The sequence below is a fragment of the Triturus cristatus genome, chromosome 12, assembly GCF_964204655.1.
Source record: "Triturus cristatus chromosome 12, aTriCri1.1, whole genome shotgun sequence".
Classification (NCBI taxonomy): domain Eukaryota; kingdom Metazoa; phylum Chordata; class Amphibia; order Caudata; family Salamandridae; genus Triturus; species Triturus cristatus.
This window is the reverse complement of record NC_140595.1, coordinates 146,380,371-146,402,170: the sequence shown is the minus strand read 5'-3', so window position 1 is coordinate 146,402,170 and position 21,800 is coordinate 146,380,371. Positions and strand designations below refer to the sequence as shown.

Here is a 21,800-nt window from a genome sequence, read left to right as displayed (position 1 = left end):
CAGTTTTCAACTGCGTTTTCGACCTGGCAAAATAAACCTTATGTCAGGCCTAAATCTTCCCTTTTAATATATATAAGTTACCCCTAGGCTAGGACCCTAAACAGCCTTATGGCATAGTGCAGTGCATTTAAAAAGATAGACATGTACTTTTTACATTTTATATGCCCCAGTAGTGAAAAACTCGTAAATTAGTTTTTCACTACTGCAAGGCCTACCTCTCCCGCAGGATAACATTGGCTTAACTTATTACATTTAATAACTTCAATTCGTAGTAGGTAGGAAAATCGAGTTTGCTGTCTAAAGAATTGCAATTTAAACCCTTTTTAGTGGAAAAGGCAGATTTTAAGTCACAATTCTGAAAATGCCACTTTTAGAAAGTTGGAATTTTCTTGTTATAAGCATTTGGTGCCTACAGCCTGTTTCCTGGGTCACATGACTAGTGCAGCTGGCAGTTGGTCTTTGTATATTGCTCCCAGACAGTGAGACAAAGGAGCAAAGTTGTTGGCAGGATGGGCCATCACGGACTTGATGAGGGGGAGGAGCTGTCACCTACCACACCACACTTGACATCACAAAGACTCTGCCATTGCGCACTCACAAAGGGTTTTGGCACAAATCTATTGTGACCCCAGACATTCTGGGACTAGGGCTGAGAGGCGAGAAATTCCAAGTAGCTCTGGGCGTGAAAACATCCAGATCTTTCTCCTACTTCAAAATGAGCACCAGGTATAAACATTAAACCCTTAGACCCAACTCTTCAGTGTACTTCTGGACCTGTGGAAGACTCAGGACTGCTGTGCTGCTCTTCAAGAAAGACTGCTACTCTGTTGCCCTGCTACCTAAGTTAAAGGACTAGACATGCATCCTTGAACCCAAGACTACCAGAGTGACTCCAAGGGCTAGTTGACTAGCCTTCTGATCAGAGCCTCAGGGACAGAAAAGTCTCCAACCCCATCAAATCTAGCACCTAGACTGTCAGCTGGGAATCCTACCTCCCCCACCCCATTATTCCCCTTCCACAAGTGGTGCCACCCTAGTCCAGTACACTTGGAAGTGGGCCTGTAGGTGCTCTGCCAGCCCAGCTGTGGTTCTTTGAACAGAACTGATGAAGTGTGACGCATCTCTCCGCAGCCGCATCAGAATGCCACAGTGTGACACATACCTGGTGCCAAACCTTGCATCACAGCCAGCAATCTCCCTGGAACTGCTGCTGCGCAACACATCTCTAGCAGTCAGTCTTGAAGTTATGTTAATAAATGAGTTCACAACCTGAGATGGTGGGTTGCCACCATCACCCTCGTAAAACCGGGTGATGGGGGCGACGCCAAACGGTAGAACAGCAAAATGCTCTCCCCCTACCACGAACAGGAGGCAGCATCTTTAAGCCTGCAGGAAAGCACATGGAGGTATGCTTCCTGCAAATCCGAGGATAACATCCAAACACCTAGATGCAAGCCAGTGAGAACTTGAGCTAGATTAAGAATTCTGAATTTGGAGGGTTAAGATCAAAAATCAATCTGAGACATCCGTCCTTCTTGGACACCAGGAAGAAGTCGGACTAACCATCCTCATCCATTTCTGAGCCCGATACCCTTTTGATGGCTCTGAATAGCCCCCAAAAACCTTGATCCCTAAAGACCACCAGCTACATGATCTGCCGCCAATCAGGTAGCAACTTGAGTACCATCAATAAGAAATGATGGAATTCCAGCAGGTTAGGAAAAAGTTGACTCTGCTTTGAGATTATTATTATTATTTTTTTTTTTACAGAGTTTTTATATAGCGCGAACTTGACCCGAATAGGTATCAGAGCGCTTTACATAGCACCAGTTGCATTACATGAGGACACATTCATTTTTTGTTTAGGCAAGGGGAGATTAAGTGATTTGGCCAGAATCACAGGATGTTCAGCGTCATTGCCGAGACTCGAACCCCGTTCCCCAGATTCGAGGTCGACTGCACTAGCTGTTAGGCCAACTCCTCTCCCCAAGAAATTGGTCCTGAAAGGTAAAATAGAAGTGGCTGATTAGGCGGATTAGGAGGTGATGCAAGATTGCTTCCCTTGATGGTGCCCACGGCCTCTGGAGCTGCAAGGATTCTGGGCCGGCTGCTGAACTGATAACAAGGGTAGCTGTTGACAGGCCTCGGAAGCTTTTGTACTGCTGGTAAAACTGGTGAACAAGTTAGAGCAATTCATGCGCAGGCTGGCTTTAAAGTGTTCTCGGGTCGATTCATTCTTTTCCACAAAGTGCCTGGATCCATTGAAGGACTTGCCCATTAGAGATACTCTGTTGTCACTGAAAAACCCAGCAGTGCATACAAGTATGATGCTGCTCACTACAATAGTGCCTATGGCATGGTCAAAATGGTCCGCTGCACCAAGAACACCCCGTAGAAAAAGTCATTTAGTTTAGGTAATGAATTGCAGGTGAATACCCCACCTAATCACAGATGCTTACCCTTGTGAATATCATTCAGGTACCAGACTAGGTTCGGAAACTTCAAAGCAGGACTTTACTTCTGCATACCAATAGGTGGAGCGAGGGGCTCCGCACAAATGTCATGCATAGGAAGGAACCTCTGATCTTAAACAGCAACTTATCTGGGAAAAATGTTGTATAAAGTGGGTTGACAGAAAGAGCCTACAGCTCTCTCAAATGCCTAGCTGATGATATGGGGAGGATAAAGACAGTTTTTAACATCACCTGTGCAGCAGTTCAAACGGGGTGCATATCAAAAAGGTGAAAACCAGTTTCAAGTTCCACTGTGGCATCACAATGTTGACAGAAACAAATGTTGCACCCTTTCAAAAATCTAATCAACGAACAGTTAACATATATAAAGGCGGCAGATCTGGTATCTACAAAAACCCAGAAGGGCTAACGCATAGCCTTAACAGTGTCCAAAACAAGTCCTTCCAGGGCTAAACCCAAAACAAACAATAAACCATCAAATTGACTTGTACTGGATCGGATCATTTTAACAGGTTGCACACTTAGCCACAAACTTGTCCCAAAGGCTGGTGTACATCGATTTTGTAGAGGGACGACTCACCGCCAAGACCCAAACATGGAGGTGCAAATTGTGCAGGATCGAGTGCATTACCCTGCCCTGCTGCTGTGACTGAAGATCCTGCCGAAGAGGCAGCTTGATCAGAGGACAGATGGTCATGTTCAAGAGTTCTGGGTACTACACTCTCCGCTCCTTGCCCAATTTGGTGCTAACATGATAACTTGGGCCTGGATATTCATAATCTCCCTCTTAATTCCGGGCATTAGAAGCAGCGGCGGAAAGGCCCACAGGGGTCCCAAGCTCCACTACTGATGGACTGCCTCTAAATGAGAGCAGCCTTTTTAAGTCCATCATACTTAAAAGCGGACATTGAGCTCTGGTGAAAAGATAAAGCCAGAGCTCTCCCCATTGCTGGAAAACAATCTGAGCCACCTCCATGAGTAACTATCATTCATGATACGTTCAGCGTTAGCGGCTGAGTTCGTCTGCCCAGGGGTTTGTTAACCCCCAAAGAAATTCCTGAGTGGTACAGCCACTTTGAGAGACGTAGAGCCTCTTGGCACAGGACCCAGGACCCCACCTTACCCTACCTGTCGCAGTATCACATGGTGATGGTGTTGTCCATAAGCACTTACATCAGCCTTCCTCAGATGGTGGGCAGGAAGGCCTTAATCACCAAGCAAATTGCATTCAAGTCCAACAAAATTATGTGGAGTCAAGTCTCCACCAGAGGCCTCTGATCTTCACCTCTCCCAGATGGCGTCCCGCATCTAGAACTGATGCATCCGTCACCATTGACAACTTTGTGTGGGACAGGGAGAGAGGTCTGCTGCTGACCCAATTGCGGTTGATTAACCAACACTGAAGGTATTTTGCAGTTGCCATGGAAATCTAGATGCAGTTTGACAGATTCCCCTGGTACTGTGCGAACATGGACTTGAGGTCCCACAGCAGAGCCCACATTTGCCATCTGGTATGTCTGGTCAGAAGAAGGTAGCAAACAACAATCCCAGAAGCCTCAGAGATTTTCAGACTGAGATCAATCAATCAATCAGCATTTGTACAGCGCAGCACTGTCACCCTGAGGGTATCTGGGCACTGGGGTGTGAGGTCTCAGTTGAGAAGCCAAGTCTTGAGTTTCTTTCTGAAGTCCGCAATGAAGGCTGCTGTCTGGAGGTGATGAGACAGATCATCCCAGGTTGTAACGGCGATGTAGGAGAAGGAACTGCCACTGCTGAGGCTGCGACAGATGCATGTAGTATAGTGCATCCTGCCTTAGGGCTGTAAGGCATGCTGTAGGGGTGACTTACCTATACTGCATGCGATGTCTGGGGGCATGGCACACAGGGATGTGTACCATGTTGTGTTTTCACTTTTGTCTCCAGCAAGACACGCAGCCTGCAGTGGCAGTCTGTATGTGTTTTGTGAGGGTACCCTTAGGGTGGCACAATTTGTTCTGCAGCCCTCAAGGACTCGCTTAAGCTTCCTTGCCCTAGATACCAGGTGTACCGTTTACTAAGGACTTACAGGGAGTGCTAAAGTAATTACCAATTGGGGACACAATTGCACAGATTTGGGAAAGAGAACTGGCACTAGGGACCTGGTCATCAAGAACCTAGTGTACGTCCAGTCAAAATCAGATCAAATACTAGGCAAAAAGGGGGGGGGGGGGGGGGGGGGGGGGGGGGTGACCATGTCAAAAAAGGGTACTTTCCTGCAGCTCTCATCCAGTTGGCTACATTGGTCATGGTTTTGCAGAAGTTTTTTCTGGTGGGGGGACAGGGGTCTTTGGTGAGCGAGAGGATAAGTTGTAGGTCATCAGCATATATATATGCCTGACCCTGTGCCTGACTTTAAGATGGCGCCGGATGTTCTTCAATACAGTGCACGATGAGAGCCTTGTCTACCCGGGTACTCCACTAACACCTGCATGATCTGCTGTAGAAGCACACCTATGAGCCAAGAGGGACAACCAGAAGGAAAGGGAACAACTGCGGCTGGAGGCCCTGCACAGCTGACACATAACATGGCACATGCCCTGCGGAAGACATACAGCCCACATCATATGTGGATCCCAGCGCTGGGCTCACTTGACTACAAGACACTGCTGTTTGAGCGTTTGATTTCTTCTCCACGGCGCTCTTTATGAGAGCAGCGCCTGTCCCCAAAATTGCACCCGTGACTCTGTTCTTAGCACTCTAAATTCAGAGTTATGGCTTTGTAACACCAAGATGGCTGCCACAGTTGTCGCTACCACGTTGTGCTACTACTCTAGGACAAAAAACGGACATAGAACCTATCCCCCACCAGGCGTACCCATCAGGACATAGAATATGTGAAATTACCTCCGACCGTGGACACCTTAGCTATTTGGCCGATGACCAGTGGAGATACCTGTTAGCTAAAAAGGAGATGGGTTGTGGACTACCCTCCCCCCACCCCCTCCCCCGGCCGTCACCTACCCAGCTGGACTTTGGGCTGACTTTCCTTTGTCTCTCCGTCGTCCCTGCACCCAACCCCTTTACCCTACCCCCATACCCTTCTACACTCCATCTATCCCGTCTTCTATACTCTTTGAATGTTTTTCAGTTGAGACCTAGATATTAGGCCAATGCCCGGTGGAGCTACGTGATAGCTATCGAGGAGATGGGCTGTGGTCTTCCCCCCCGGCCGTCACCGACCCAGCTGGACTTTGGGCAGACTTTCCTTCGTCTCTCCATCGTATCTCCCTCCAGCCCCTTTACCCTACCCCCTTACCAGTCTATGCTCCATTTATCTCGTCTTCCATGCCCTTTAAATGTTTTACTAGTAACTGATATAACTTGTAACTGATGTAATTTTGTAACATTGTGGAACCTCATGTAAAGCGCTCCGATACCTCTGGGTCTAGCCAGCGCTATATAAAACTCATCAAATACAATAAATATATATGATGTTGAGACCATGGGATCTGACAATGTCCGCGAGGGGAGTCATGTAGCTGTTGAACAACGTGGGGCTAAGGGATGTTTGTTGGTTTATGCCAAAAATGATGTTCTTGGGTTCGGAGGTGAAGGGAGGCAGCCGTATGACGGTGTGCGAACTGTAAGCAAGGAAGCGATCCACTTAAGGGCGTTTTGCTGTATGCCAATGCTGTACAGTCTGTTGATGAGGGTGTGGTGGGATACGGTGTTGAATGCAGCTGCAAGGTCGAGGTGGATCAGGGCTGCAATCTCGCAGTGGTCAACAAGGGTTCTGATGTCGTCTATGGCTGCAATCAGTGCAGTCTCCATGCTGTGGTTGGCTCGGGATCCCGGAAGTCAAGACGTCAGGCAGGTTGTTTTGTTCCATATATTCGTTGAGCTGTTGGTTTATGGCCTTCTCAAGTACTTTGGCAGGGTAAGGGAACAGAGGGATCGGTCAATAATTGTTGAGTTCGTGAGATCATAGGAGGAGGATTTCTTTAGGAGTGGTCTGATGTCTGCGTGTTTCCATCTGTCCCGGAAGGCTGCCGGGTGATAGAGGTGTTGAGGATGCAGGGGAGTTCCGTGCTGATTTAATTGGTTCAGAGGTTTAAAAAATGGTGTGGGCAAGGGTTGGTGGGGTGCACCAGAGTGGATGGATGACATTATGGCTGTTGTGGTTGGGCCCAAGCTGAGACTACTGCGTTACACTAAGAAGACACTTTAGAGTTACGCAAGATCCCTATTGCCGCAAACTGGGACACTATACTACATGGCTTCCAAAATGAGCAATGCAGAAGCTATAGCGAGAGCAGATAAACCGGATGCAGAGTCCTAACCTACCACTCCACAAAAGCCATGCAAGTTGATACAGCCATGCTAGCCCCTTAAACAAATTAGGATCTGATGGGTTCGTTGATAGGAAATGTGTACAGTGTTGTTTCATTTGGGGGATAGGGGAGGGCTGGGCAGACCCTAGTTTGGCTGATTTGTCCCAATGTTTCCACCCCCCCTTCTTTTCTTCTCCTTTTGTTGTTGATTTTGATACGGACTTCGCCTCTGCCAACGCCACATGTCGTGAACCCCGCAGTAAGAAACCCACAAACGCTCAGTAATGTCTCCTGTGCATTGAGAAGTCCATGTCTTTAGCCTGTTCTTTGCTCCATGCAACACCTTTTGCGCTCCTATGCTGCCCCCATATGTATTGCATGTGATGTTGATGTATATTTGGCAATGTCTCTGGTCCTGAACTGTTGATGCTTTAACCACGTTCATGCTTCTTTAAAAACTAATAAAACTGATTTTTTTTATTTATTATGGCCATGGTTGTCTGTGTGGTGAGTGAGGTCCATGTGGTTATTGTTTAGCTGGTGTGCGTTTGGCTAGTGTGGTCGAGGCTGTTGAGGTTGAAAACTGTGGGTTGTGGGTCGAAGTTGTTGTAGATTGTGGCAATCCTGCTGTGGAAGTAGTCCGTAAGGGTGTCACAGAGTTCTTGGTAAGGGTGGAATGTGTTCTCTGTGGCTGCAGGGTTGGAATACTCCTTGACCGTTTTAAATAATTCTTTCATGTGGTTGGCTGCTGTATATATGTGGGCTGATATCGCTGCTCTCTTGGCTTTCTTGATGCATAGGCGGTAACTGGTGAGGCCTGCTCTGTGAGCGGCTTTGTTGAAGGGGTTACTGGTGAAGCATCATAGTTTCTCGAGTCAGTAGCACTTGAGCTTGGTGGTTCTGAGCTCTGGGGTGTATCAGCTGACTTGTCTTGAGGTCTTGTTGGTTCTTGCTGGCTTTATCGGGGAGACTCAGTCGATGCATTTGGTGATCCAGGTGAAGAAGCTGTGGACAGCCTGATCTAGGTCTGATGAAGCTTTGGGTTGGGTGGTGATGAGGGTCCGAGTTCACTGTGTCTCTGTTACCTTGCCCCAGCTGTGGTGGGAGCAGCTGTGATGCTTGGTGGTTGTATGCTGAGCGCTGGAGAATGTGAAGTGAATGATGGTGTAGGTGGACCGAGTGAGTTCTGTGAGGTGGTTGAATATGACCCGGTCGCTGGAGGTAAAAATTGGGTTGAGTGTGTGTCCAGCTTTGTGCGTGGATTCAGTGACCAGGATAGAGTCTGAAACATTATGATCATAGTCATAATATCCTGGACTCTCCGCTCCGGGGAACAGGTGCAAGACTGCACCGTATCCAGAATGGTTCTAATGAACAGGAGCATTTGCGAGGGAGTAAGATGTGACTACGGCCCGTTGATAGTGAACCTCAACAATGTTAGAAGATTTGCCATTGTCAGGAGGTAGTTGGCAGCTGCTTGGGGCGAGCGCACCTCCAACAGTCCGTTATCGAGGAAGGGAAACACTAGAACCGGAAATTTGCAAAGGTGTGCTTCAACCACTATCATCACTTTCACAAACACCCGAGGGGCAATGGTGAGGCCAAAGGGGAACAGTGCAAACTGAAAATGCTCATGGCCCGCTGTGAACCACAACAAGTGCCTATGGACCTTATGGAAGACACCAGACATTGAAATTTTTATGAAAATAATCCTTAAAATAAAGTCAGATGAGGATATGGAAATTAGATTCCTACTGCTTCAATGCCACCATACAGACTCCAGGGTCTAAGGCAGGCAGGTCCAGGGCTAGCATTAGCATCCTGAATTTGTCCTTCCACTGTGAGGTATTAAGAGGGCAAAGATGTTAAATTAGAGGAAGGGCTCTGCCCTTCAGCACAAGGAAATAGTGGGAGAAACATCCAGTTCCTACCTCTGATGCCTGATCCCATTCTATGTCCCCCTAGACAGAAGGGTCAGCACTTCCTGCTGAAAGGGAAACAGGTGGTCTTCAGTCAACTGTCCTGATGGTGGTGGAAGGTGCAGCGGAATAGAAAGAAATGGAAGGGCATAGCCTTGTTGTAGGATTTGGAGGAACCACTTGTCTAAAGTAATGTCTTGACACCTTTGGTGGAAATAGCGAATCCTGCATCCGCCAGGCTAGCTGTGTGCTGTCAGGAAAACAATAAAGAGGTTTTGAGGCTGTAGATGGCGTGGGACTAAGTTGCGTGTTGTTCCTGATGTTTTTGTGAACCACAGTCTCCCCCAAGAAAAGGCTGAAAGGCCTGTTGTGCTAGTAGAACGGTCAGATGCTGGAGAAAATGGAACACCCTAATACTGCTACGAAGTCGGTGAAATTGTGTGGTGAGGGCAGAAAAATCCAAGGAATGTGCTATGACACTGCTTTCTTTACACATTTCAGGGACAAATCTGCCTTATTATCAAAAAGACAAGAGGCAATGACCAGCATGTTCATCAAAGATGTCTGGATATCCCTTGAGAAGCCATTAGACCTCATCCATGTGTGGCACTCTAGTGCCAAATATGTACAACATTGCTCGGTCTAGGCAGTCTTCGTGTCCCAACCAGACCCTATTACAAACTATGTAACAATTGCTTTTTAAATTGACAGCCTTGAAAAAGTTGTCTTTTCGAAGACACACATCTTTTTTGTTTGTTCTCATCTGATACTGACCTGCGTGTCAATAAACTTTGGATTCTTTGAAAATTAAATGTCGGATCTGCTACATTGGCAGACCAAAAATACAATACTTATGTAGTGCTCTGGATTTTGGTAATGAATATGCTACTTACCAGTATGCATCTGTTCTTGGCATGTAGGGCTGCTGACATTCGTATCTGTGCATAGATCGCCGCCTAGTGTTGGATCCGGATGTTTGCACGTTGTTGTCCTGGAAGAGTCTTCGAAGTATCCTGAGATAGGTGACTCCTCCCCTGGACCACAGTGCGCATGGGCATCCTCTCCATCCTCAGATTGTTTTTCGCCATTGTGGCAGTGATGGAGTAGATACAGAAAGTGATGACCATGCTATACAGCAATTCTGAGAGCTGCAGCTGCTACAGGCGCCGGGGAGGAGGGTGGGCGATATGAATGTCAGCAGCCCTACATGCCAAGAACAGATGCATACTGGTAAGTAGCATATTCAGTTCGAGGCATGTGGGCTGCTGAATTCATATCTGTGCATAGAATACATAGCAGTACCTCCCATTAGCGGCGGCTACCAGTGTCAGCTGCAGCGGTCTGAAAAAGAGTTTTGAGAACAGCCTGTCCTACAGCTGCCTGCTGTTTTGAGTGTACATCTACACAATAGTGTTTGGTAAATGTATGTATAGTGGACCATGTGGCTGCTCCACATATATCATGTAAAGGAATGTTTCCCAGGAAAGCCATGGAGGCCCCTAACTTACGTGTTGAGGGGGCTCGTGGGGGAATTGTTAATGTGCGTTTAGCCTTTTGATAGCAAATTTGAATACATTTAACGATCCATCTGGCTATACCTGCTTTGGAGATGGCGTTGCCTTTGTGTTGTGGGGAAAAGGCAACGAAAAGTTGTTTTGTCTTCCTAAAGTTTTTAGTTCTGTCTATATAGTATATGAGGGCTCTTTTAACATCTAGTGTATGGAGCATTCTTTCAGCGACATTTTGTGGATTCTGAAAGAAAACAGGCAGTTCAATCGTTTGATTCATGTGGAACTGCGATATAACTTTAGGCATGAATTTGGGGTTGGTACGTAGTACGACCCTGTTTGCGTGAACCTGTATGAATGGCTCTTGAATGGTTAGTGCCTGGAGTTCACTAACTCTTCTCAACGAAGTGATTGCCACTAGGAAAGCTACTTTCCAGGTGAGGAATTGAATCTCACATGAGTGGAGAGGTTCGAAGGGTGGACCCATCAGTCGGGTGAGGACCAAGTTGAGGTTCCACACTGGTGCTGGTGGATGTCTTGGGGGAATTACTCGTTTAAGTCCCTCCAAGAAGGCTTTGATGGCAGGCACTCTGAATAAAGAGAGGTGCTGCCTGTTTTGGAGATAGGCTGCTATTGCGGTTAAATGGATACGTATTGAGGTGTAGGCCAGATTGCATCGGTATAGGTGTAAGAGGTAACAGATTATGTTTTGAATGGATGCGTCTAGCGGGTTAATGTCATTGTTATTGCAATAAATGACAAACCTCTTCCATTTGGCTGCATAGCAAGCTCTGGTAGTGGGTCTCCTAGCTTCCTTAATGATCTCCATACAGTCCGGTGGCAGGTTTAGGTAGCCAAACTCTAGGACTTCAGGAGCCAGATCGCCAGGTTCAGCTGTTGCGGATCTGGGTGCTGAATTTCTCCATGGTTCTGCGTCAAATGCGCGGGTTTGATCCGCAGCCGTTGATGCGGCACCACGGAAAGTTCCAGAAGGGTGGTGTACCATGGCTGGCGTGCCCATGTTGGAGCAACCAGGATGAGTGTTAGTGAGTGTTGTCGCAGTTTGCGTGCCACCAGCGGTATCAACGGCGCTGGGGGAAAAGCGTACGCAAATCTGCCGGACCAGTTCATCCATATCGCATTGCCCTGCGACTGTGGATGTGGGAACCTGGCGGCAAAGCTTTGGCATTTTGCGTTTTCGCTTGTGGCGAATAGGTCTATCTCTGGATGACCCCACTGTTGGAAGTACGGTTGGAGTACTGACGGGTGTAGCTCCCACTCGTGCATCTGGTGGCTGTGTCTGCTGAGCAGATCCGCCATCTGGTTGTCCTTGCCGGGGAGGTGTTCCGCCATGAGGAATATGTTCCTCTGAATGGCCCACTTCCACATGCTCTGAGCCAGATGAGACAACTGTGGAGAGTGCGTTCCTCCCTGCTTCTGTATGTAGTACATGGCAGTCATGTTGTCCGTCCGGATCAACACGACTTTGTTGCACAAGTGTACCTTGAAGGCTTTCATTGCCAGGAAGATTGCCATCAGTTCTAGAAGGTTGATGTGCATCTTCTTTTGTTGTATTGTCCATAGTCCCTGCACTGTGTAATGGAGTACATGAGCTCCCCATCCCTGGAGAGACGCGTCCGCTGTCAGTATGATTTGTGGAACAGGCTCTTGGAACGGTCGGCCCTTGCAAAGGTTTTGTGGATTCCACCAATGCAGAGAGTTGTATGCCCGACTGCTCACCAACACTAGGTCTTTTAGTTGCCCGTGAGCCTGATTCCATTGACGTGCCAAGCACTCCTGAAGCGGGCGCATATGTAGTCTTGTGTGCGGGACTATGAAGATGCAGGAGGCCATCATGCCTATCAACTGCATGAACACTCGCGCAGGAAGAGAGTGTTGGGGTTTGAACTTGGAGATCAGCATTTGCATGCCGTTGACCCTCACTAAATTTGGCTGAGCTGTGGCTGCCAGGGTGTTTATGGTCGCACCTAGGTACTGTTGTACGTGTGCGGGTTGGAGATGTGATTTTGGGTAATTTAGTGAGAATCCCAGACTGTGAAGAAGGTGAATGGTGCGGGACATGTGGCTGGCACATTGCTGGGCTGACTTTGCCTGAATAAGCCAGTCGTCCAGGTAAGGGTAGACGTGAATGTGTTGCCTCCGTAGATGTGCAGCCACAGTAGCTAGGCACTTTGTGAAAACTCTGGGTGCTGTTGTCACGCCGAAGGGAAGGACTTTGAATTGGTAGTGGTGGCCCTGAATAGTGAACCTGAGATATTTTCTGTGTGACGGGTGTATGGGTATGTGGAAATATGCATCTTTGAGGTCGAGCGTGGCTAGGAAATCTCCCTGTTTGAGCAGCGGGAGAACCTGCTGTAGGGTGAGCATATGGAAATGCTCTGAGAGAATGTAGTGGTTGAGGGGTCTCCGGTCTAGTATAGGTCTGAGTGACCCGTCCTTTGCTGGTCCCTTGCTGGTGGACGGGCACGACCTCTATTGCGCCTTTTTGCAGCATACTTAGCACTTCCTGCTGTAATAATGCTAAGTGCTCTGAGGACATAGGACGGTGCTTTGGCGGTATGGTGGGTGGAGTGGAGTGGAGGTTAATTCGAGGCAGTAACCGTGTTGGATAACATCTTTGACCCACCTGTCCGTGGTGATGGTATTCCACGTGGACAGGAACCGCTGGAGTCTTCCCCCGACAGGTGTTATGTGGTCGGGGGGAAGGGAGAGGGCGTCACTGTTTGTTTTTGGGGGAGGACCTGGTATTGCAGTAACCGCGTCCTCTGCCCTTGGTGCTGGAGCCACGATATCCACCTCGGGTGTTTTTATCGTAGGTACTCTGTGTGCCCCCTTTATTGTAGGTTTGCTGTGACCCCTGTCCTCTACCCACTCCTCTATTTCCGGGTCGACGAAAGGAGCCACTACGAAATGTCTGCGTTTGCAGAGCCCCCATAGACTTTGCAGTGTCTGGTTTTTTTTTGATCTTTTCTAGGGTGGTGTCAACTTCTGGTCCGAATAAGTAGTCGGGGTTGACAGGCTGATTGAGGATGTTATTTTGAACCTCAGGTTTGAATCCGGAGATTCGTAACCAGGCGTGTCGTCGTAGCATGACGCTGGTGTTTATTGCTCTCGCAGCTGTGTCGGCGGCATCCAGTGCACACTTAATGGATGCGTTTGTGAGAAGTTGTCCCTCCCTGATGAGGAGCTCCGCTGCCTCTTTGTACTCATCTGGTAGATGTTGGAGTAGGGACTCTAACGTGTCATAGTGTGAGCGATCGTAGCGAGCTAGGAGCGCCTGTGTATTGGCAATGCGCCATATGTTTGCCGCCTGGGCTGCAATCCTTTTGCCGGAGGTCTCTAGCACCTTGGACTCTTTGTCCGGGGGAGGAGCATCACCAGTTGTCTGCGAGTGTGCCCGTTTGCGAGCATTAGCAACTACGATGGAGTCCAGAGGTAACTGGCCTCTAATGTACGTAGGGTCCCCAGGTGCGGGCTTGTATTTTTTCTCGATCCTGGGGTTTATTACCCGTGCCCTGGTTGTTTCCTTGAAAATGTCCTCTGCTGGCTTGAGGACACCTTTCAACATGGGCAGAGTCTTTACAGTCTTTTCTGAGGATGCGAAAGTGTCCACCAAGAAATCGTCCTCGATTGTGTCTGAGTGGAGTTGCACTCCATGATTGGCTGCGGCACGTTCAATGAGGGCGTTGAATGCAGCAGTGTCCTCTGTGGGAGATGTTTTTGCGCCATAAAGCTGCGTGTCCTGGGTATCCATAGTGGCACCCGGGTCTACAGGGTCATCCCAAGCTTGATCAGGGTCCTGCTGGCCTTCAGGGTCCATATCCCTGGGGTAGGTGGTGTCATCACCCATGTAGTCCTCTATGGCGTCCGTGTCGGAGTGCGTGGGAGAGAAGGACTGTGGATCTGGGTAAGAGGTGTGGAGGCGTTCATAAAGAACTGGTTCCGATTCTGACGGCAGTTTTTGCTTCAGCGGGGTTCTGTAAGAGTCCAAAGCTTGCTCGGAAGTGATCTTCCGCTTGCGGAGCATGAGCCTGCCGGTGTCGGCGTCGATGAAGTGGGACGGTGATGTCCCAGTAGGAGAGTGTTCAGTAGATGGGGACCTTGTGTGGGTGACACGAGTTCTGATCTCGAATAGTTTTGGCGCTGTGGATGGTGGCAAACCAAAGGTGATGTTGGTTGGTGCCGAAGGTGCCTTTTGAGCCTTTTTCGGCTCGGAGCCCGACGTGGGCTGGAGGGCTGCCTTTTCTCTGATACGTTGCAAGGACGCTGCAACTTGTCGCACCGAGAACTCCGACGGTTGTTTTGCGCCGAGTGGTTCTATAGAGGTAGGAGTGGACTTCTTTGGAGACACAGGGTCATCGAGTCGAGGAGAGGTAGTAGCTGTCGACGGCGTCGATGATTGGACCGTAGTCGCTGCTTTCGAGATGGATTGCGACGCAGCGGCCATTTTAACCTTGGTGGTCGGTGCCGATTGTTTCGGTGCCGGGGGCCGAGGCGCTTTGGCGGTACCGATGGCCTTTCTCTTTGGGTCGGTGCCGACATCGGCTGCAGCGAGTTCGGCACCGAAGTCCCTTTTGGTGCGGTCGGAGCCAACGGTTTTGGCTGGCGTCGAAGGTGTAGTGGTCCTCGAGCCGACCATTGTTAGTTTCACTTTCGGTTTCTGTTGAACCGGTGTGACGGTTGGTTTCGGTTTCATGGAAGGGAAACCAGTCTTTTTGGGTAATAATGGCTCTCGCTGGATGTCCGAGGCCGGGCCAGAGGGCGGGGCCGAAGAACTGCGGGATTGATCTTGGGTAAGGCCCGAAGGCGATCCCTCGACTGGAGCCGTAGATGGACGCACTGTGATATCCTCCGTTTGGACGGGTAGGCCCTGCTCGTCACCAGAGCTACCTTCTTCGGCCCCTAAGGCCTCATCGTAGTCTCCTACCTCATCGTCGGCTTCTTCCCTGTGAAAAAGCTCTTCATCCACTTCTTCCGATCTGGAACCGTGTTCGGAAGCGGGGCTGGAGGGTATGTTTTCCACGCTTTCAACATCTTCGTCCTCGGTGCTGAAGATGTTGGTCGGGGCCGGCGCCGCTTGCTGCGCTTCAAGTCTCGCGGCTCGTCGATTCCGGAGAGTTTTCTTGGATCTGAATCGGGCACAGGCCATACATTTCGATTCGTCGTGATCCGGTGAGAGGCATTTGTTGCACACCGGATGGACGTCGATATGTGGGTATTTCGCGTGGCAAACAGGACACCGCTTGAATGGGGTCCTCGATTCCATCGTCGATGTAGGGTCATTGGTCGGATGAAATGGATCCGAAAAAGTTGTGAAGGTCGCTAAACTAGCAAGTAAACTGTCGATACCAATCGGGAACAGTACCGACGTAAGCTAGAGGCCTTTTGGCCTGAAAACTACATTTTCCTAACTTGAGTCAAGATAAGCACATCCGAACCCAATGGCGGAAAAAAACAATCTGAGGATGGAGAGGATGCCCATGCGCACTGTGGTCCAGGGGAGGAGTCACCTATCTCAGGATACTTCGAAGAGTCTTCCAGGACAACAACGTGCAAACATCCGGACCCAACACTAGGCGGCGATCTATGCACAGATATGAATTCAGCAGCCCACATGCCTCGAACCAAACTTTGCTGTGACGCAGTCATCCTCGATAGCTTGGGTCAGGGAAGCCCTGAGATGATCTGGAACTGCAGGAAATACTTGAGCCATCGAGTTTGATTAGTCATTGGAGTAGAGGCCCAGAAGGCAGCTGGCACTCACCAAATGCAGAGCATGATTTGTGAAAGAAAAAATTGTATTTGCAAACAAAAGCTGTTCTTTTACGAAGTTCTCTGGTGTAGAATATTGTGCGAGAAAGTCAGGGTCGCCTGGTGCTGGACAAAAGTGCCAAATAACCAGCCTATTCTCTGATGGTCCTGAACAAGATTTTGCCCAAGTCCATTAGAAGATATCCATGAGCGCCTCATTAAATGGTAATAGAGATACTCAACCCTGACCAGGATTGAGTACCTGTCAGAATATCAGTCTTCACATCAATGGTAGGGAGTTGAGGATCTAGTGTAGGAGGTGCTTTCTTGGCAGGACTGGGAGGAGAACAGAGGCCAGTACCTGGAGAAGTATCCAGGCCACTGGCATCTTGTAATTCTTCATACCAATTTTCCGCATTATATTGGATAACAAAATAATTCCCTTCTTTGAAAATGTCACTGTTTGAATCAGTGCCGAAAAGAATAAAGTAAAGTTTGAGCCCTACCTTGTGGTAAGGGAAAGGCATCACAATCTGAATGGTTGCCAGTTGGCTGTGCTCCGATGGAAGCTGGGTACGTTCTCAGTGAAGGTTGTGGTGGATTCTGCTCTCAGTAATAAGGAAAACTGGGCTGCAAATCCTACTCCGGCGTTGGCAGTCGGCATTGATGCTAAGGAACCCAGAGCAGCTGGTGCTGCCGAAGTCGACACCTAAGCTTGTGCTAAACTTTTAGAAGGTTCCAGGGGTTCAGATGGCGCAAAGGGTAACCTGTTTGCAAATGTAGGACTAGAGGCAAGAGCGGATCTTTGGGGCCTGAAAGGAACCAGTAAAGTGCTGAAAATGGGCAGCATGGACTCCCTAAAGGCCTCTACGTGTTGCAACATCAGTGACAGACAAAGATATTTGGTGGCTGTAAGATGTTTATCAACAAATTAGATGTCTTTTTTATTGTAGGCACTGTAACTTCAGAACTTCAACAGCTCTCTGGACAACAACAGCGAAAGAGGTACTTTTTTCTGGGGGGACTTTTGGTTGATTCTAACACATTCTCACAAGAATTATCCAATCTACCTGCAGTTTGTATGTCCACGTACAATCCCGCATCAGTATAGCAAGAAGGTAACAGGTTGCCCTCACCACATGACACCAGTGCACTGACGTCCTTGAACTGTGACTGAATCAGAGATGAACGGGGCCTCCAGCCTCCTATGGTACTGGTGCCAAGAAAAACATGGGATTGCATTCCAAAGCTGGATGCTGCACTTTTGCAAATTTGTAACGTGACATATGTCTGACCCGGGCCCCATCAGCTACAGATCCATCATAGGAGTATATGAAGTTTGGAGCTGGTGTCGGTGCGGGTGGAACTGGCGTGACGCCAGGAGTCAGAGAGGAGATATAGAAAGTAGGCCCAGAAAGGTCAGCCAGCTCTAGGGAAAACCCTGATGGCAAAAGTATGACTGGAGGCCCTTTGCGGCATCATGAAGTCTAAAGGAATTTCAAAGGGGGGTGGTATTGACTTAAAGATTTACATTACGGCCTTTTTAAAGGCCTTTTTCTGTTCCTTGGTCCGCAACGGCCTGGGAAAATCTGTGTATGTCGGGCCAGCCCGAGGACGTGCTTGGAGTCAAAAGATGTCGGCAAGTCATGCCCTTGGGTTGTTGACTACACAGCTTCTTGCATGACCTGGAGCAGAAAGAGGTGGAGGTATCCCACTTGGCCTTCGTGTATTTGTAGCACGACTTGGACTTACCCAAGGACATGGATTCGGGTAAATATTTGGCTTGGAAGTGACCTAGCGATTTGATGCAGGAGCATTTTCTAGACTACTAGCAAGATTGAAAACATTGCTTCAAGTGCGACATCCTCCTGTATTCTGTAATTTAGCATTTCACGTCCCACTCCCTGATCACAGCCAGATAGTTCAGAGAGAGCTTGTCGCGCGACTCGGAATAAAGACCAGTTCTAAAGAACCACAAGAAAATGTCATGTGGATCCATGATCAACATGTACTTTCTGCAGTTGACAAATGGTTTGAAACCTCCCTTTTTGAAGAAGGGCCATTTTCGATGGCATGCTATGGTCGTTGAATTCTGGGGTCAGCATAACCGATGAAGAGCGCCACCCATTGGTGAATGGGAGGAATTGTTGTTTGGTGATTAGTGCCTAGGATTATTTTAAAGAGGAAACTGCAGTTCGAAATGTCCATTTGAAAACAGCATATTCTCTGCCTGGATTTATCATTCATCCACAAGCCTGGTCTGAAGTTATCTTCACCTTTTCTCTGAACCCCAGACAACTTTTGATTTAGCCACAAGCTTCTTTTTGCAAAACTTATCATTAGTGTGCAATCTCAATTCACCTCATACAGTAACAATACATATAACTCAATGCTGAATGTACTATCCTTTGCTGTGTAACCCAAGAGGTGTAATATTCAGGATCAAGAAGAACAACGTGTTCAGCTGCCCCCATCAGTAAGATAGGCAGGTGCCAAATATTTGCAACTGTATTGTAAACAAAGCCTGCAAACCCAACCCTGCCCCACAATCACTGTACACTAAGAACTGAAATATGTCAAATACAGACATTAAAGATTGACAATAAATAATGATTGTAATAAATATCAAACCCCCAGCAGCCTCTTACTGTGTATTTCAATCAACACAGGAAGATTGGGAAACAGCAGCAACAAATCGTCCTGAGACAGAAGATTCTCTTTCCTCATACGCTGGTAGAAAATGAGATCGAGCACTCGGAGGATCCTTGAGTGAGACACCTCAGTCACAAACAGCTCTGTAACATGATAAAAAAATATTAAGATTGTACATATCTATTAAGAGCCCATTGGAAACTAAATGTAGCAATGACAGAATACCCAGAATGCAAGTCACCTTTCATTATGGCAATGTACTAAGTAGAACCACCTGAACCCACGCATTTTAACTGAACAATAGGCAGCTTGTCCAAGGTCACACATTCAAAATGGGCATAAATCAACCACTACCCAATAGATTACTTCGTACCGAAATAACTGCAAATAAGTGATTTTCCGGTCGGACCTGAAACTGCAAAAAATTAAATAAACACTACATGTATAAATTTATGGAAAGCATTAACAGAAAAAGGACTAGCAAGTAAGGTTTGCCTGCCAGTCTTTTGGCTTTGTCAATGCTTTTTTTGTAATGTTTTTGAAAAAAAGATATTGTTGGGCAGCTGCTGGGAGCTCACCAATAGAAACATTGACTAAAACCAAAATATACTTTGATATCAAAAAAGACATATTGGCGTTTTAGTCCCGGGCACTGAAGGGACCTTACTGTGTGTGAACGTGCTCCTTATGAAAGAGCAGAATCCCGTGACGCACACTGAAGACAGCCATTAGCTGGACTGGGATGATGCACTGCCATATCAGAGCGCTCGCTTCCATGGGAGCGAATTGAACCAAGAGAAAAAAAACAGCTACCTAGGCCAGTCCGAACACTCCATTTAAAAAACACATGTGGTTCGAGGGACCAACTCAACTGTCCAGAAATACAAATATTTTCAAACCTTAATATCTTAAGAACTACTGAACGGAAATACACCAAATCACGAAAGGCATAATCTGAGAACTACGATCTAGCTTTCTGCCAAATTTGGCATAATTCCGTTCAGCAATATTTGCAGTAGAGCGGTCTAAAAAAGTCTATGGAAAATGCATGGGGATTTTGCGTTTTGGGACCCCGCTTGATGGATCACACCGGAACTTTCTATGCACAAACTAGGCAAAAGAAGAGTACCTTTTTAGAAAGTTTTGTGGAGATTCGTCAAACTGCTCTAAAGTTATTAGCAACACAAAAAAAGTCATTTTCTAGGTACATATAGCACACGGGACAATTTGAATACTCATTTTTTTTTTTTTTTAAGTGAGCAATTCCTTCAAATTACTACGATATTTGCATCAAGTTATGTGGCACGTTCTACATGAAAGCAGGGGTATAGCTACCTTTAGTGCAGCAGGTGCAGAGGCTCTAGGACCCAAAGCTGCGAGGGGCACACTGCATCCTAATTTTGATGTTTTCACTTCCCAGTAGAGGATTATGGGGGCCCATTGTTCTTGTTCGCATTAGGGCCTTTGGCACCCTTGCTACATTACTGCATAAAAGTACCACACATCTTTTGATGTGAAACACAGCCAAGAAACAAAGTGAGGGTGGGAGTGGGAACAACACTTCAGTATGCACAGTAAACAAAAGATTTACCCTCGGTTGTGCTCTTTCTGGAGGATATTCTCAGATTCTCACGTTTAGAATAGCACTTAGGCACCTGACAGGTTCCAGATGTTTTCATGGCAGTGGTCCCGTTGGCCGCTTAGTGACTCTGTGTTAACTTCCTGAAAGTGACAGAGCGGAACCGCATATATGTGTCACACCGGCACTCCAACATCATTTTATTGTTAAACTCTCTTCATGCCCTTCAGTGCAGCGTACATAAGAACTGGAGGTACCAGCATGAAGATCTCTAATATGGGTCCCTTTCAGATGGTAAAAAACGATACTACTACACAGAAAATGAGGGGAGGCAGTGAGGAGTCTGCAGTTAGTATCTAAAACAACTTGCAAACATCTGGACCCAATACTAGATGGCAGGAGTATGCAAAGCATGTGTATCTACAGCACACATGCCTCGAACATAGTGTTCCCGAAGGAAAGTCATTTGTTCTTCTTATGGATACTTCTTACCACAGATCCTTCAAGTATAGAACAAATAGCAAAGCAGCAACTCCCCAGGTGGAGGCTCTGTGGAGTGGGTTCAGACCAAAAAGTCCTGAAAGACCGAACAGGCGAAACGTCATTCCCGTCGGTCCGGTCAAGGCATTAGTGCTTCATGAACATGTTCATTGACCATGTCAAGGTCTGACAGATGTCAAGGACAGGCACTAATCATGACAACACAGTCATGGCTGCCTTATTCCTCCCTGGTGGAAGGGGGCTCTCAAACCTTCCAGGGACTGCGTAGCACATCTTAATGCACTTTCTTTCCTTTCTTCGCCTCAGAGAACCCCACAAAAAGCTGAGCATCCACCCAATGGTCCTAGGTAGATCAATGTAAAAGCTTAAGGCTCTTTTACAGTCCAGTCAATGGAGCCTCTCCGCCTCTTTCAAGGGGCGAGGAGGATTAAAGATGGGAGTGAAAAGGAGTCACATAGTTTGGTTCTCAACACTAGTTTGTCTGGAAAAAAGGTGGAATAGAGTGGCTGCATCAAAAGAGCCAGGTGCTCACACACGAAACAAGCTGAAGTGATTGCAGGAGGTTAGTTGTGAGAGTTGCAGAGGCACTAAGCAGCTATAAATTAGCTCGAAGGTAATGCACATGAGTTGCATCAGGACCAAATAGAGATCCCACTGTGGCATCACAAACTGTTTGGGAGGACACGTGTGTCAAACCGTTAATAAAACAAATCACAAGAGGTGACTTAGAAAAAGACAGGTGGCCAGAAAAACACAAAGTCTTAAAGGTCCAACTAACCAATGTGTCAACTTCAAGAATTCTGCTGAGCCAAAGACAAAACAAACAATAAAACATCCAACAATCTGCCTTGAAAAATACTATTTAGCGAAGAGATTTCATAGGCATCCGCATGGCAGCAAGGATGATATTCACAACCTCGGGTGGCAGATCAAATGCAGAAAACAGCTGCTGCTCAATCTCAGCGCATGGAAGTGTAGATTGTGCAGGTTCGGATGCAGAATTCCCTACTGCTGCAGCAGAAGAGCCTATCAGAGGACAGATGCTTATATCTAGAAGTTCTGTGCAATACAGAGCCACCAGGATA

General features: G+C 47.6%; 1 protein-coding gene across 4 annotated transcripts in view; it reads right to left on the bottom strand.

Annotated features, from left to right (window-relative positions):
* LOC146772936 (rho guanine nucleotide exchange factor 11-like) overlaps positions 1 to 21,800 on the bottom strand; it is an 896,981-nt gene that overhangs the window by 324,182 nt on the left and 550,999 nt on the right. For all 4 annotated transcript variants that reach the window (XM_085639320.1, XM_085639323.1, XM_085639321.1 and 1 more), the window contains one exon: positions 18,632 to 18,778. In XM_085639320.1, the coding sequence (XP_085495446.1) occupies positions 18,632 to 18,778 (147 nt within the window). The remainder of the gene's footprint in view (positions 1 to 18,631; positions 18,779 to 21,800) is intronic.